The sequence below is a fragment of the Lissotriton helveticus genome, chromosome 1_1 (assembly GCF_964261635.1).
Source record: "Lissotriton helveticus chromosome 1_1, aLisHel1.1, whole genome shotgun sequence".
Lineage (NCBI taxonomy): Eukaryota > Metazoa > Chordata > Amphibia > Caudata > Salamandridae > Lissotriton > Lissotriton helveticus.
The window spans coordinates 65,221,296-65,239,040 of record NC_136057.1 but is presented as its reverse complement, the minus strand read 5'-3'; the positions used below and the strand labels follow the sequence as shown (position 1 = coordinate 65,239,040).

General features: G+C 45.7%; 1 protein-coding gene across 1 annotated transcript in view; it reads right to left on the bottom strand.

Moving 5' to 3' along the window:
- LOC144758378 (uncharacterized) overlaps positions 1-17,745 on the bottom strand; it is a 687,536-nt gene that overhangs the window by 555,446 nt on the left and 114,345 nt on the right. Inside the window, 2 exon segments of the mRNA XM_078646424.1 lie at positions 17,293-17,501; positions 17,503-17,744. Of these exon segments, the coding sequence (XP_078502550.1) occupies positions 17,293-17,501; positions 17,503-17,744 (451 nt within the window).

Here is a 17,745-nt window from a genome sequence, read left to right as displayed (position 1 = left end):
GAGCTTCAGAGAAGCATTTGCATCGCATCTGCAGAGGGTGTATAGAGCACTTCTGGATGGTGGCACTCGGGCAAGGGTTAATTACTTAGCCAATATACAAATGATCACTCTATCCAGGGAGGGGAGGGACAGTTTGGTTGTCCCCATCACTAAGAAAGAAATTATGGCAGCAATATGGACTTTGAAGACAGCCAAGGTTCCAGGAGGGGACGGCTTGCCAGATGAATTTTATCAAAGTAGGGTGGGGGAATAGCAGATTGTAAGAAGTTGGCTTGGTATATGCTGTCCACTAATTAAAGTGGGCACCTTGCACCAGTCTAAACGACCCTTATGGTGACTAAGTTAAAGATAACCTTTATGAAATCTATCCTAGTGGTAGCTATGGAGAGCGGCCTTCAGGCTTAATCTTGAAGGAATGTAAAGCAGCTTGTTTTACCAATTGATAACCTCCTGAATGATGAAATGAAAGGAGAACCACACAGTATATATGTAAAAATATGTATTTATTACTAAAACACTCTCTACTAATCTCGACACGAGATTAAAACATATAGCATACAATATTTAATCAAAGGAACAGTTGTAAGTAGCACAATACACAGTGGGCTCCAGGGGGAGACCGAACAATATACTAAAAAAATGGTATAAGAACCACGACTTCAATAGACACAGGGCCCGATTCACAGACTGAACTTAAGACTCAATCCTAAACTTACTACTATTTTGGTATTCACAGAATGCACTTACTACTTTTGGCATTCACAGAATGAACTTACTACTTTTGGTATTCACAGAAGTTAGGATTTTGTCTTAAGTCTGTCTTAAGTTTGTCTTAAGACAAACTTAAGACAAAATTCCAAGGTGTTTGATACCAATCAGGACATGTTTCTAAGCAGCCATTTTAAAGTTAGCATTTACCGTGGGTTATAATGCACTTAAGTATATATGGTTTGGCTGCATCACAGACAACCCCAGAGAATGGATTCCGAAGGCTGCAGAGGGGCCTAAATTATGCAGGAGCACCCTCGCACATAAAACCCAGCACCCTGCCTTCAGAATTGATAAGTCCTACTATAGGGGTGACTGATAGGTTTATATGTGCAGTGAATTAGAACAAATATAGTGAACCTATATCTGAAGTAAGGGGTGCAAGCACCACCTTACGCAGGCTGCAGCAGCAGACCTGGTGTGTGATTTTGAATCGCCTCTCAGGGGTGGCACAATACACCTTTCAGCCCCTGGGAGGCCTCTGGGGTACCTATGCCCTTGGTACATAGTGTACCATATACTAGGGACTTATAAGCGTACCCCAGTATCCAATCTGAAGTGTAGCTAAGTACAATAAACAACCAATTTAGGGAGAAGGCAGATAGACTGCGGTCCTGAATAGCAGGATCCTAGTCAGACTAGTCGAAAACAAGCAACACACCAGGAAAAAAGTAGGGGTAACCATATAGTCAGATTCCACCTCCCTACACCGATTGGCTACTGGAGGTTTAGAACAAAGCCTATGGAAAGGGGATACGCCCAGCCTCCATGAGGGAGGTGCTTATAGTTAGGCTCCCCAAGCCTGACAGGGATAGTACAGTGGTGACCTATAACTGCCCTTTGTCGATGCTCAATGTAGATGTGAACATTTTAAGTAAATTTTAACCCCAGGATTATTAGAGTACCTGCCTCAATTGATTGCAGAAGATCAATGCGGGTTCATCCCACGCAGGAATACCCTTTTCTAACTTTTGGATACTATTGTTGGTGATGCACTCACCGTTCCTACAGGATGACCAGTTTGCGCTCACACTGCTGGACATTGAGCAAGCATTTGATTCCCTGTCATGGGAATTTTTATGGGAGATGCTGTGCAAGGCTGGCATTGGAGGGACCTGCATTAAATGGGTGCAGCTGTTATATTGTACCTCCTCAACGATGGGTGCGGGTGGGGCGTATGCTGTTTATGAGCTTCTCTCTGAGTCGGGGGACCCAAAAGGTGTGCCCCCTGCCTCTCCTGCTCTTCGTCCTGCCAATGGAGCCCTTGGCTTGCTGATTGCAGGCTGTGTTGCAGGTATACAGATCTGGGGGCCACACAAGTGGTTTCTTTAAATGCCTATGATGCTTTGCTATACTTGTGCAGTCCATCATATTCGGGCCATATCATGTTGGCGGTCCTGGTTGAGTTTGGCTAACTCACCGGGCTACATGTGAATCACAATAAATCCAAACTCTTCCCATTGGGGAGGCTGGCGGGAAGGCCAGTGCAGGACTTGCTGCAGCAGGACCTCCAGTGAGAGACCGATGTGGTAAGATACATGGGGATATGGGTTACACATGGGGCTCGGGAGTTTGAAGCAGCAAATATAGGTAGAGTGATAGATGGATTAAAGCCCACAGTAAAATTTTAGAATACACTTCACCTGCTGCTTCTTTGTGCTTAAGAGGCTGAGAAAGATCTTGCCTTTTATCCTTACCACCTCAGGAAAACGGTCATAATTGCCACCATCTTTTCTAGAATAGATTATGGCAATGACCTTTATTTGGGAGCAGGGTGTGCACAACTGGCCAAACTGCAATCTATCCAGAACGCTTCTGCCAGATTGCTACTCGATCTGCCCAAATACCATTCCACCTCACAGGCTATCAGGAAGCTGCACTGGCTCCCAGTTGAGAGGCGGATTGATTTCAAGGCGCTGTGTCTAGCTCATAAAGCACTGGCGGGAATGGGGGCCTTCGATCTTCAACACCTATTCTCCAGGTACATGCCTACCCGCTCGCTGAGGTCTGCCTCTCGCGGGCTGGCTTTGGTTTCTAAGATCAATAGACAACGTTGGGGAGGGAAGAGCTTCTCCCATTTGGCATCAAGGCTTTGGAACGCATTACCTCAACAGCTGAGGCAAATCCCCAACCACTTGCAGTTCAGGAAGGAAATCAAAACATGGCTTTTCACTAGATAGGATAGTGGTCAGTACTCTCAGCTTGTTACCCTGCATAGCCCCAAGACGCCTCGGCATTAGTGCGCTTTATAAATACCATCACTCACTCACTCACTCACCTCTCCTTGATGGGGAAGCTGGCATTGGTAAAGAGGATACTGATACCTGCTCCCTGTATATTTTCCAAGGAACCCTTTTTGAAATCCCCAGGAAGTTCTTTCTGGACCGTGACAGGTTGATAATGGAATTACTATGGGTCAATGGGAGACAAAGAGGTAGCTTGGCCACTCTGAAGCACCCCTGGCGTAAGGGAGGGCTTTACTATTTTGCTGCACAACCGCAGCACATGGTCCACTGGTTGAATGGTCAAGAAAACTGGAAAAGTCTCCTGCCAAGGGCTACCTGTACTGGGGTTCCCGTGTTGGAGTTACTGATGATGGGGCGAGAGCCCCAGCAACCCTACCTTATGTGAGCAAGTAGGTGTGTGGGGCAGGGAAAGGGCGGTCAGGATAGTGGTGAAAGAGCTCTCTTTGCACCCGAAATGAGCATCTGGGCAGAGAATCCCTTTAAATGTATTAAACAATCGATGCCCAAACAGAAATGGCGGGCTAGCAGTGGAGACTACTAGCCAAATGACAGGTATACTACCGTTGCAGATACCACGGATATGTTTCAGCTTGGACCAGGACAATTCCTTCGGCCCGCTGCAATAGAGGCGCCTGCACACAGGATTTGGCCGTCTTTTCCTGAGATCCCACAGACTTACCACTCCTTAGAAAATCTGTTGACTACGGCAGGTGGTAGGAGGCTGATCTCCCAAATATGCAGGGCTCTGAGGGAGGACGCTCATTTCGGCTGAGCTCTCAGTACAGCACAAATGGCAAGAGATTCTGGAGGCGCCCCTCTCGACAAAAGATTGAGAGAGAATACATCAGGGAGTGAAATCCATGTCACCCAACACGCAATTTAAAGTGCTGCAATATAACGTGATACATCAGGTTTACCACACCCCTAGTGGGTTACATGTTATATACCTGCTCATTTTCAACAGAGGAACATTTGATCCCAGTCAATATATCTAGATCTACGGATGTAATCCTACAAAATGTTTCACCTGCAATAACACCCTCCACTGAGCTAACTTCCTGAGCGCCCCTACTGGGCATATGCCTAGCCCCTCATTGATCTTAAAGTCATTCACATCCAGACACACCTTTCAAAGCAGCAAATTTATCAGCAAAAGGCAACCCAGCACAAGCAGACAAGGGATGTGTTGTAGGCCTGGAAGTGGGGGAAAATACAGTGTCTGCAATAAACGAGGATACATTGGGAGAGGGTTTATCATACTAACTAAGTTGCAGGGCAAGTATTTGAGAGCGCCCAGAGGTGGAAAAGCTGGTTGGGCCAGAAGATGGCCCACAATACTTGGATCCTTAAGTTCACAACAGTGCAATCACAGGGCAATACTTTGGGGGAAGATCCAGTTGACCATTCTAGCCATAAGTATGTGATTGTTAAGCGTGGTGCGAAAACCCAAATAGCGCATTGAAGATGCGGCCCCTCCACCAGCAGACAAACCAATACTCTGGGACTTATAGTTCCTTTACCAGGCAGCGGCAGTGGTTTGGCGTCCAGCACTTCGGATCAAAGTCCAGCGCTATATAGCGTGTAGATCATGCAGCCCCTCTTCCTCCACCAGCAGACAAACAGATATCCTGGGACTTATAGTTCCTTTACCAGGCAGCTGCAGTGGTTTGGCGTCCAGCACTTCGGATCAAAGTCCAGCGCTATATAGCGTGAAGATGATGCAGCCCCTCTTCCTCCACCAGCAGACAAACAGATATCCTTGGATTAGTAGTCCTTTTAGCAGGCAGGCTGTTGACAGTGCAAGTAGCTCTTTGTTGATAATCAATGCTTTGCACAACAGTGTGCTCTCCAGGCCAGGCTGAACGGGGCTTATCGTGTGGTCAGTCATAGCTCCGATCCTGTGCTTTCCTGTCTCCTCTGATTCCGTGCTCTTGCATGGATACGTACTAACTTGGTTGTTACTACTTTAGCCCTTTACCATAGGAGAGCAGAGCAACAGAAAGCACAGTCCCTAGGGGCGATAGCCAGGCTAAGGCGTCAAGCACAGGAAATGCATGCCTATTAAGAAACACTTTGCTTCGGGGGGCATTCCCACCACTGGTCCAAGGGTTCATTTGCTATCAGTCCACTCTCTCAACGAAGAGGCCTTTTCCCGCACCTTTAGTACTACAGCTGCCTCCAGGCCTCCTTTCTGTCATGCTGGTTCTCTAATGTACCCACATAATACCCACCTAAGTGTCTTTTCAGAAACTAAAAGCCTCAATTATATTAGAGACAGTATTATTCCACCACTAACGTGACGTATAGTCATAATGCTGTCCTTGTTGTTCAGAAATAAAGACTTGATAATAATATTGTGTTCGTTGGAAGACTGAGGACATTATCCTGAAAATAAATGTGTACATTAAATAAAGGTATACTTATCTACACTAATGGTAGGCTGAAAACTTAATACAATGTTTAATGATACACAATATTGAGACTCTCTCATTGATTCAGCACACATATTGTCAATTAAATGAATCTATTAGATCAGGTATAGGATTTCTCTTTTAGCAGAGTTAAAAAAAATATCTAGAAGTTAGGAGTAGGAATTCATTTTTAAGACCCAAAGATCTCTTTATTTTCTGAGATAAATTAACAAAATTAAACAGTTCCGTTTAGTAGAACTAGTATCTTTACTCTACAGAGTTAGTGGATATTTAGGGATCGGGTAAATATATATTATTGTTTAAGTCAATTGCTTTATGGAGAATTATTAAATATGAATGGCTATATAATTAATTAGACAAATCCTGTGACATAACTTTTAGTGTCATATTTTACTAAGAAAATAAATTAAATTAAATGTGCACAGGTTTAAAAGAAAGTAAGTAAGTAAGTGAGCAATATAATCTTCTGGATATGTATTGTGAATTTATACCATATATTTGCGATGTCATTTTTATTTACAATTGTTTTGATATCTTGAATGGTTTTCATGTTCTTTTTTGAGTTATAATAGACATTTTGATTATAAAAATGTTTTGTTTGTGTATTTATTATGGTCTTGAAGAGACAGTCTAATGAGAAGCAAGGTGAAACATACGATAAGTGTTGGTCTATCTATCTTTTTTGTATAGAAAATATTGCTTATGATAACCCAATAATCATGTAAACAATATTGTTGTATCGCATAAACTAGGGCTCTGGCCTAGCTCAATAGGCTTTGGCTTTCCCACCCACAGGTTCCAGGACTAAGTTCAGTGCTCCATCGCTTAAACAGAATTCAAAGTTATTGTACCCCCCCAACTACCCCACTGGGCATACATGCCGGTGTGGTGGCCGTGCTTTCTGGGTTACTAACAGTTCTGAGAAGGGGTCAGGGATGCAGTGGTAATTCAACCCCAAAATTTGTTCTTTAGAATAGCACTCACAAGTACAAGGAAAAGACACCATCTATGTTTAAAAGTGTTTATTTCAACCGTCTAATCCTGTTGCGTAGTACATGAGTAATAACCACACAGAATATAATTCAACCAGCGCTCATGTATGTTACTAGCAGCAAGAATAATATGAACATTTCTAACAAGAGTAGGATGTTCCTAGTCGCTTAGCAACTGGAAGACTACTTCTATGTGCTACGCTATGAGAGTTTGGAGTAGCTAACTTGCCTCTAGAGTTTCTTGGGACTTGGCCCACTGCATACCTGTTCACATTGGAGAAGCTGTGACTGCCAGACTTAAGTTGAGAAAGAGTGTTCCCTTGGAAGAAAAACACACATCTGCTGGCTTAGCTCTGCTCCTCTCCGATCAGCTCTCAGCATAGGAACAGATGCTGCAGCTGTCTGGCAGGAGCTCTTGCGATAAACTGGGGGAAGACCTCTCTAATTCATTGGTCAAATCATGAGGTACATATAGTATTAACCAATGACTTTTACTCTACATTGCAGGACTTTCCATTAATCCCCTCCCATGCCTGGCCGCGCTTCTCCTCCCTGCTCCTCGCCGTCTCATGTCCTCCTGAATCCTTCTCCATTGAAAAACCCACTACGTTGGAAGTCTTGCGAGTTAATTTCAATGGGGGATGCAAGAAGAAGAGCAGAAAGGAGAGCGTCAGGCAGGGGAGGCAGCAGAAACACAGGTAAGTGTCTCTTTTTTAATCCTTTTACAGCATTTGGGAGGGAGCCGCTAACTCCGCTCTGCCACGGAGGCAGATTTTTTGCCTATTATGCGTTCGACATGGAACGTGGAGTAGGCAAATCTCTGCAAACTCCGCTGGCAGAGTGGAGTTACCCGTCAAGGGTTAGACAATACATATAAAGGAGATTTGAACCACTATCCACAAAATTAAAGATAGTAGACTTAGGGCCCGATGTAGGTAACCAAATACTGGTCGGTAATGGCCGAAAATACCGAATTTCAGCCGTTTCCGACCGGTATTTGATGTTTGAGATGTAGGGGCGACATAAATGTCAGATTCAGTAAATTTACCGATTCGGTAAAATTACTGAATCGCTAAATTTACCGAATCGGTAAATTTACCGATTCGGTAAATAAGAAATGGTAAAAATGACTATTGAGATGTAGGTAACCTCTAAAATACCGAATTTGCATGAAATTATGAATCGCTAAATTTACCGAATCGGTAAATTTACCGATTCGGTAAATAAGAAATGGTAAAAATGACTATTGAGATGTAGGTAACCTCTAAAATACCGAATTTGCATGAAATTATGTATTTAAGAGTCTGTATTTACCATGGATTGAAATCAGGTGGTAACCAGGTGCAGGCTATAAAAAAAGGCCCCAAAATGCAACAGTTTGACCAGAATGGCGGCATTCTACGTGATTGCGAGGCGGCTACGGCTACAGGCATAAGGAGAGAGGGTCTGGAGAAGGGAGGAGCAGGTCTACAGGCAGAGAATCACCCTATTCCAACTGACTGAGCCAGAGATCCTACAAAGGTACAGGCTACACCCCCAAACCATCCTGGAGCTGATCAGGGCCCTCCACCCACTTTTGGAGCACCCAACCCCAAGGGCGCACGCCATCCCACCCCATGTGCAGGTGTTGTGTAGCCTACACCTGCTTGCCTCTGGGAGTTACCAGAGTGTGGTTGCTGCTGTAGGTGGGGTGTCCCAGAGCTGCCTGTCCCTTTTTTTAGGAAATTCCTAGAGGCCATGATGCAGAGAATGCATTATTACATCAGCTTCCCTGCAACGCACGCAGAACTGCTCAGGACCAAGACAGAGTTTTATCAAATGGCACATTTCCCCAACGTCATTGGCTGTATTGATGGCACCCACATACCAATATGCCCACCTGCTGCCACAGAGTACATTTATAGAAACAGGAAGTCTACCCACACCATAAATGTACAGGTGATCTGTGATGCAAAGTACCTCATTATGGACATAGTTGCCAAGTTTCCTGGAAGTACCCACGACTCATACATCTTTCCAAACAGTGTGATCTAATCACTCCTGATAGCGGAGGAATTTGGCGAAGGAAACCTGCTAGGTAAAACACTGTGTGACACTCCCTTGATACATATTGCAGATCTATGTGTATGTGTGCATGTGAGTAATGTCTTTTTCTTTTACAAATAGGGGATAGTGCATATGGGGTCGGGTCTTTCATCCTTACTCCCTACCTCAATCCTTCACCCAGCCAGAGGAGATACAACAGGGCACACAAATCTACCAGGAACATTGTGGAGCGCACCTTTGGGCTGTGGAAAAGCAGGTACCGCTGCCTCCACAAAAGTGGAGGGGCACGCAGTATACACCAGTCACCTGTTGCCAGATGATTGCAACCTGTGCAATGTTGCACAACCTTGCCATGAAGATGGGCACCGAGGTGGAATTATCTGATTATGAGGACCATGATGACGAACAAGCACTGCCTGAACCCAACACAGCTGGAGTTGCGACACCAACAGATGGCAGACACAGACGGGAAGAGATCACACGCAACTACTTTTAGTAAGTAAAGAGACACAGACAGGTGGAGTATGCACCCAAAGTAGTTTAATATTTGTCACTACGCAGGTGGTCAAAAGCACAAATGTGCAACACAAATGTCATCCAGGCAATAATGGTAGTCCTGGGTCACTTCCCCTTTAACTGAACAAGTCATTTACGCCCACGCCTACTGTTAGAAATGGGATCCCTGACTGGCCAGGGCTTGCGCCAAAGTCAGTCAGAGACCACCACTTCCACGTCAGGGCAAGGGAGTTACACACCAAGATAACCCCTGCTCACTCCCTTGGTAACGTGACACGAGCAGTAAGGCTAAACTCGGAGGTAATGTGAGTTAAGTGTTTGCGCGCGCACCCAGCAACAACACCCAAGGCCCACCACAAAGGAAACTCCACACAAGGTTATGTATAAAAATAGCCTTTGTATTACACTAAAACACATTAGATAAAAACACACACTTTACAATGTGCAAACAGGCACGGGCAGAATTTACAGGGGATATGTACAAGACAGGGCCACATGGATCACTGTCAGGAATATGCACTTTTAGACTTAGTACTTGGTAGAATTAGCACTTGTAGGAATAGTAATTAGCACATAGAACACTTGTAGAACCAAATAGGAAATGTGGCACAAAATATAACATAAAGCACACAACCAGTAACCACTGGTAACCGGTAAGTACCACCTATGCAACCCTAACCACCTTAGGAAAATATCACGCAGGGAACCAGGACCTCACTAGCAACACTTGTACTAGGAAGAAGAACCACCTAAGTATCACCATACACTTAGGGGTATAAGCATGAACATATTACACATGATGCATCACAACATTCGGAGGTGTAAGAACAAGGCGCATGACGCATCAAAACACATTCAGAGGTGCAGGGAATGAAAACACATGATGCCTAAAAACATTCAGCGGTGTAAGAACAATTGCGCAGCACTCACATGTCACCACCTGTGACTGTCCCTAGGCCGACTGGCCTCTCTGGGGCTAGGACGACCTGTGTCCCAAAGTCAGGGGGGCCTAAACGTGGCAGCTGCCCACTAAGTGCTGGGCAGCTGTAGATAAAATGATGGGGCCAACGTTGGAGCCTCACAGGCACTGAACAAAGTATGCCCCTGGAGCCCTCGTGGCTCTAACACAGTGTGGGGCAAGGTGGGAGCGGCCCGCTTCCTTCCGGGGCCGCTCTACCATTGAAGAAAGGTGCCCCCTGAGCCTCTCGGGGCTCTGGAAACAACTGTGGCGCCTTGAGCCTCTCGGGGCTCTGGAAACAACTGTGGCGCCTTGAGCCTCTCGGGGCTCTGGAAACAACTGTGGTGCTGAAATCATAGGAGTCCCCCCTTGGGGATTCGGAGAAAGGATGCCCCTGGAACTCTGGTAGGCTCGGAACCGCACCACGCCCTCTGAGCCTCGTGGCTCCGTTTTCACAAATCCCCGCTACGATGGAGCCCCCCTCCTGGGGGCTCGAAATAGGTTTCTGGCACTGAGAGCCTCCGTGGCTCTAGAGAAGGATGGTGCCCGCGGGTGGAGCCCCTCCCCTCTCTGGGGGCTCGAGAGCACTCTCTTGCACTTGGGTGCACTGTGCGTTGAGGCCGGAACGCCTCGTAGCGCTTCTGTGCGCCTCGTAGGATCACCGGCACAGGAGCCTACAGAGTCTCACGCATCCCGCGTGAGATGCGTACTCCGGTCACTGCAGGCTGGTGCGAGGCGTACTGCCAAAGGACCAAGGCGGTACGTCTCGCAAGGGAGAAAAGCAAAGGCTGGTGCGTTCTTGTACGCCTCAGGCGTACGTTCGTGGCGTACTGGGGCCGTACCCTGGTGTATGCTTCTGGTGGGCGACGCCTTTGTTCGAGGCGTACCTCTGTCCCTGGAAGCGGCTTGAAAGCAGCAGAGTGTGGCGTGGGCAGCCGCGGGACAGGAATCCAGTGGGGCAAAATCTGGGTGGGCACCAGCTGAGAAAGTGCGGCAATGAGCGGAGTGGGTACCCACGCTGCTCCGTTCCACCGCACAGCACGCAAGGAATGCCGGGTGGGCCCCGGCCTTAGCAAATAAAGCGCTCCCCGGCGCTAGCGGACATAACAGTGCTCCCAGGCGCTAGTGAAAAATAAGGCGCTCTCAAGCGCTAGGGGCCAAAGTCAAGCGCTTCCAGGCGCTATAGGGCAACACAAAATTCAGCAAAAAGTCCTTGGAATGCAGCAGGATTGGGGGGGGCAAGGCTGGGCCCAGGGCCAGCTCACTGGTCCCTCCAGGCAGGAAGATGGTCCTAGTGGCGGTCTCTCCTGGCGCCCAGCAGCAGCAGGCCCCCCCCTCCAGTCAAGATCAGGAACAGACATTTGTAAGGGGACACAGCCCCTTTTTATACTAATAAATCCTTTGTCTGGCTTCAGGGTGAGGGGAAAAACCAGTCGCAGCTAGTTTGTGAGCACACGATGTGCTTAGCCCCTCACCCTATTCACTGGCAGGGCTAGGGTCATTAGACGCACCACAGGGGGCGGAGCCAGCATTGTGTGGGGAAAGCCCAGCCCTATTCAGGACCCAGGTGCACCCCTCCCTCACATCACTCATGCTAATCTCCACACTCACCACCGGGCAGACCCACCCAGACTCCTGGAGCCTGGCTCATCAGACAGCTCCAGCCAATCACGTGCCAGCACACTCACTGCACAAGCACACCCATGTCTAGAAGTGGCACTTCCACACTAGACACATTCACACCGCACACATCATTGCGCAGCATTCAATCACACGAGTCCTCACATACCAAACTTGAGCCTGCACACCTCACATCAGGAACTACCAGGGACACAGACATTCCCCATGCATTCCTATGGGAGGGCAGGCCAACCTTACTCCACGCACTCAGAGTGCACACGCACTTTCCACTGGGACACAGTGAAAGTGCGCAGAAACCAAAAATCACTACTACCAATTCACATTCAGAAGCAAAAAGTTTTAGGGGTGAACCTGCCAGAAGGGCCAAGTCCAACACCTACCAGTACCAGATGTAAGTGGCTGTCTCTCTTCACTGTGCGTTTGGGCTGCTGGCTCACCATGGCGCCTGCTGCTCCTCCGTGTCTCCACAACAAGGGGGCTTGTCATGCTGCTTCTACTGGTGCTTTCCTCACTTTCTGGTGCATCCAGAGCAGCAGTTTGTGCTGTCTGAGAATTAATCAGCACCTCTACAGCACTTGTCAAACTAGCAATGCCCCTAGACACCTCATTGCTGTTGTGTGTGAGTCCATCCTGCATGTTTATGCATCTTCTGCATAGTAGGGAAGTGGCTGTGGCCAGGCGGTTAATAGCTTTATTTGGCTGCTGTGCACGCTGCCTCTCCTTGGGCCTAGCTGCCATGTCCTGGTCCAGTTTGGTGCACACAAGCTACACAGATTGTGTCATCTCTTTGTTCACATCTACCAGTTCTCTAATGCCCTTCCCTATTCCTTCCATATGTGTGTTTAGGTTCCTCATCTGGCGTTGCACAGACTGGATGGCCTTCCCCTGCATCCTCTGGATTTTGACCATGCTCCCCTCAAGGCCACGGAAGACACTGGGACCCTGAACATGTGCTGTTACAATGCTTTGTCTGTGTCTGCGGCGTCTGGTAGCTGTACGGGCAACCTCTGCAGTGGGCTGCTGTGTTGCAGGGCTACCTTCACCTGCCATGGTTTGTGTGTCACCCCCCTCCATGTCACCTGCTGATAACTCCATTTTAACTAGTGGGGCAACTACATGCCTCCTGCTCTTTTGTGTCAGAGGCAGTGATGCAGGCAGTTCAGGTGAGGACAGTAGCAGAGGGGATCCTGAACGTTCTGGGGACGCATGCAGTTGTGGAGCCATTTCTGTGTCTTGGGATGGTGGCTGTGTAGTTGGTGCACCTGTGTCCTCTGCGACATTCCCTGCACTTGGTCCTGGATCCTGGCTGTCATCCCTCTCTGGTGCCGTGCCTTCCGTCTCCCTGGTGTGCTTGCGAGATGTCTCGCCTGTGGACATATAAACGAACATTAGCTCAGTGCTACTGCCTCACAACCACTACAATTATATTTTTCACACTTAAACACTTTACATGTTGCCTGCGCTTCATTATGTCTGACATGATTTGCCTGACTTTTTGCTTGCTGTGCTGAATGACATGGTCTTTCATTTACTAACTACATGTCCCATGATGCATTGCTCCTGTATAGTGCAACCTCTACTGGACTGGGGTTAACTATGCCACATGGGGAAAAGGGAAGGCTGATGGGGTGGGGGTGATTGCTGTGCATGCAGCTTATCTTTTTTGGTTGCAGCTCTGGCTGAGCTGTCTGCATCTCCCAGTCCACCGAAGCTCTCAGATTCAATGGTGGACCCCACCAGCTCCTCTAGGTCAGTCAGGGGGGGTGCACGGTTCTTCCCTCCTCCAGTTTTGTTTGCCTGTTTGTGGATTTCAGAGAGTTTTTTCTTGGTCAGGCTACTGAGGTCATACCACCTCTTCTTCAGGTCCTCTATGTCCCTTGGAGTCACTCTAACAGCATTAACCTTTGTTTGAATGTGCAGCCAAATCTTTCTCTTGGCAGATTCAGGAACAGTCAGGGACAGCTTGCCAAATACATTCTGGTGTTCCTTCACCACCTCCTCCACAAGGACATGTAGCTCCATGGAGCTTAATTTTAGTTTCCTCTTCCTCTCTGGCTGCTCCTTTTCACTGCTGCTTGCAATTTTCACAATTTAAAAGTGCAAAACTCTTTCTGTGGCTCCTGCACTCAGCTCAGCTCCAACTGCCTCTCCAGAACCTTCTAATTACTTGCAGCTGCCTGTGTAGCCACTTCCTGGTAGGGAGGGGGAGGGTGGTAGCACCTGATTGGCTGGCTGATTCAGTTTCAGTTTTACTTGCTTTCCGATTCGGTATTTATCGATTCGGTAAATTCCGAATGACAGATACCGAATTTTACTGAATCGGTAAAAAATACTGATTTTTTATCTACATAGCATTTACCGATTCTAAAATATCGAATCAGTAAAATCCGGTATTTTATTTACATACATCGGGCCCTAAGTGTATTTAATGAAATTAGGACTTTCCATCATTGACACTGGGAACACCTGGATTTTGCAAGACTGGAGACTATCATTGTGCTATTTTAAAGCTGCTTATTAACAGAAGAAGCATGAACAATTGGTTTGCAATGGAAAGTTTTGAAAGTGGAAACTGAAAGCAATTAGCAGCTCTCAGAATGAATGTTCTGTTATTGCAAACGCTTAGGAAGCCATGGCAGACCTAGAGGAATGACCCCATGAAACAGGTTCTATCAATTCTAGATTGTTTCATGGACCCCGCAACCCATCTGGATACAGGAGCAGAGGATACAGGACAATGACGTTTCCTATAGTAAATAAGGATTTGAGGATCAAGCGTTCTGAGACAGATGTTCAAGCTTCCTATTCTTTAAGACATCTAGCTACACAGAGACTTGGCCACTCAGGAAAGGCAGGATAATCCACTGCTGTTAAAAATGTTTTGTACAGCTGGAAATTGACAACAGAATTCTAGGGGAACACTGCCTAGCTGAAACATACATAAGATTGCGGTCTGAAACACAAAATCATGGTCATTTTTGCTAATAGAGATATCAGAGAGAGAGATTGGGATTCTAAGGACAGGCTTTTAACCCAATATAGACTATGTTACTATATCATAACATTTGATAATTCGACAAAAGAGGGCTACTTATCCTTATTCCTTTTTTAATAGTCAAATTACTGGATGCTCCCCCACAGGTTTCCCATCAACAAAGTGTGGTGTATACAATGGTCGATCTACTTATGTGCACCATTCTGCAAGATGTACATGAAGACGCTAGGTAGCTTAAGATAATTGCCACAATAGCGACAGAGCCACAGCATTTAATTTTACTTGTCATTGTGACCTGTAACATTTTAATAACAGCCCATTATTAGTGAATGCTCCAGCACCTCTGTATGCAGCTCCTGCGTCTCATAATGTTTCTACACATAATCTGATTCAACAGCACAGCCACCGAGGGTGGCACATTGCTTTTATACAACCTTTAATGCAACAGTACAGCCTTGGAGAACGGCACACTCGTTTTGCACAACATCGGACACAATGTTGCAAACTTCCAACAAAGGTCTCTAAGGAAGAATGCATTATAAACATAAATTGGAGAATTTTGGAAGTTGGTGAGAAGAATCTGTCACTATTCTCCTCTGTTTGGACTGAGGTCAGAACCTCAGGAACCCTTACAACAATGACCGACATAGCTGGGGGGGTTGGTGTACGTACATCAGACCATCCGCCCTAGTTATGGTAGGCATTCTGACCTTCTTGCTTCTCTTCAGGAACATTATGTAAGGACTGGCTGTCTAAAACAGAAAAATACTAGGAAAAAATTATGCAGACTCGCTTGTAGAAAGCTCTCAGTGTATCAAGTACATTATTATTGATTTTACAAAAAGCAAAAGCAAGCTCCCACTTTAGGAGTAAAACAAAAGGTCTGTTGGGCACCAGTGTGAAATATGGTACTCAGCAAACTTTAGGTGCTTTTGGAGAAGCTCCTGTTGCTCCTCTGAAGACGACACAGGGATAGCCAGATTGGTGGAGAGCGCTACATATGGTGCACGGTAGTCCAACGGGGTAGTGGAAGTTGTTACGCCTGCTCCCCTGACAGACCGTGGACCATCTGTCAAACTAGAAAGGAAAGGAACAGTCTCCAAATGTAACCCAAAATAGAAAAATCACTAAAGAAAGACGGGCTGGACTCAGGGTATGGTGGACAGGGCACTCTATAAAAAATGCAACAAAACATTATACCAGCCACACCAACGGTCCTCCATCCGGTCCTGTTTATAGATGGACAGATTGTCAGCCTTTCATAGGAATTCCCACTGGGTCTGTTGATGGAAAACTTCTTCGAAGGAGAAAGGGCTCTCGAAGAAAACCCATTAGACATTATTGTATATAGAAGAGCTATATAAGAACCTTAAAAAACAAAAAAAGTACATTTTGTATTTGACAAATTCATGTTTAAATCCCTTGTGTGGCACACTGCTTTCAAGTGCTCAACATTCTGTGGTATTTTCATGGATTATTACCAACAGTATTGCCAGGATACAGACATGTTTTTAGCTTTCCTAAACAAATCGAGTATGGATTAGGTAGAACTGAATTATGTTTCCAAAACAGGAGTGAAGCCCAGATCTCAGTATTACAGGTAGCACTTCTCTCTTCATTAACACAAAAGGAGAGGTAGTACCATCTCAAGCAAAGAACCGCCTCTCACTCTGAGAGAAGGCATACTGGCGAGAATAGTCCCCTATGATTCCACCTGCGCCAGACTCCCTGCTGAAAGAAGTCATGCTAGTGAGATTTGACCCCTCTATTGCCAAATAAACTAGGCTCCTTGCTGACATTACAAATGATCTTTAAAATTTAGGGAATAAATCACATTTAAGATCTCCTATACAATCAGCAGTCAAATACCATGAATTCAAATACATTTGTTGTTTTATTACATATCTAAAAACATACATTTCATATTAATATGTAAAATCTAGTCCTCATTGTGTACATTTCATAGCCTCATGATTGTTTTTGCTGTATCATAATTTAGTTCATGTTAATGTTAAAGTAAATTGAGTTTGGTCCTGGTACACACCTCTGTAGTGTGCTTTTTAAGGGCTCTTGGATGTCCACACATGGGTGGTGTTTGGATGTTGGGTTTCAAATTTATTATGCCACTAATGTCTGTACAAACCACTTGTTCCTAAATATAATTTATTCAGTTTAGAACTTGTTGCTGATAACGTGTAAGAAAAGTGAGTTTGACCCTGGAGCAAACCCCTGTAGTGTGTTATGTATAGGATGGGTGTGCTGAAGAGCAGTCTCGTTGCTGTTCCTCACTGGATGGGTCGTGGTGGTGATGATGATGGTCGGCAGCAGGGAGAACTTTCCGGACTCAGCACTTTGTTAAAATGAACTCGGTGGAAAGCATTCGTTTCTACTATCTTTGGCTACTGAAGATGTATCTTTTCTTCTGATGTACATATTATATCGGTGAACTCCTTCCTCTAGGCAAGGCTGTGCTATGAGAGCACTGTGTATTTGGCAGATCCAGCAACACAAAAGCACATTACAGATGATTCAGAATGGTACGATATTGTGTGTGTTACATAGAAGGGCAGATCCAATGGCACTGGGACCTGGGTATTAAATGTTACAATGAAAAAAGCATGAATAAACAGCATCTCTCATAAGTAATTGTGGAATTTATTCTTGTATTTGAACAGTTTAAAGTCAATTCTGTTTCAACTAGAAATAAATATACTGGGACCCCTTTTTCCTTGTAACGATCTAGTGTGGGTTCACTGATGTCTCTGCAGAATTGATAACATACTAAAGCTCTTCATACATTCCTGGAACTGTAATGGCGTTTCCCCTATGTGTGTTCGCTGATGACTGAGATTTGAGGAGTCACTAAAACTACTTCCACATTCATTGCAATGGTATGGTTTTTCCCCAGTGAGTTTGAATATGTTTTTGTATGTCTAATGACCCACTAACTCGCTTCACACATGCACTGCAATGCTATGGTTTTTCTCCTATGTGTGTTCGCTGATATTTTCGAAGATTTGATATCACACTGAATCTATTCACACATTTATTGCAATGGTATGGTTTTTCACCAGTGTGTGTTCGCTGATGTATTTTGAGGTGTGATAACCGACTGAAGCTCTTCACACATTCATTGCAATGGAATGGTTTT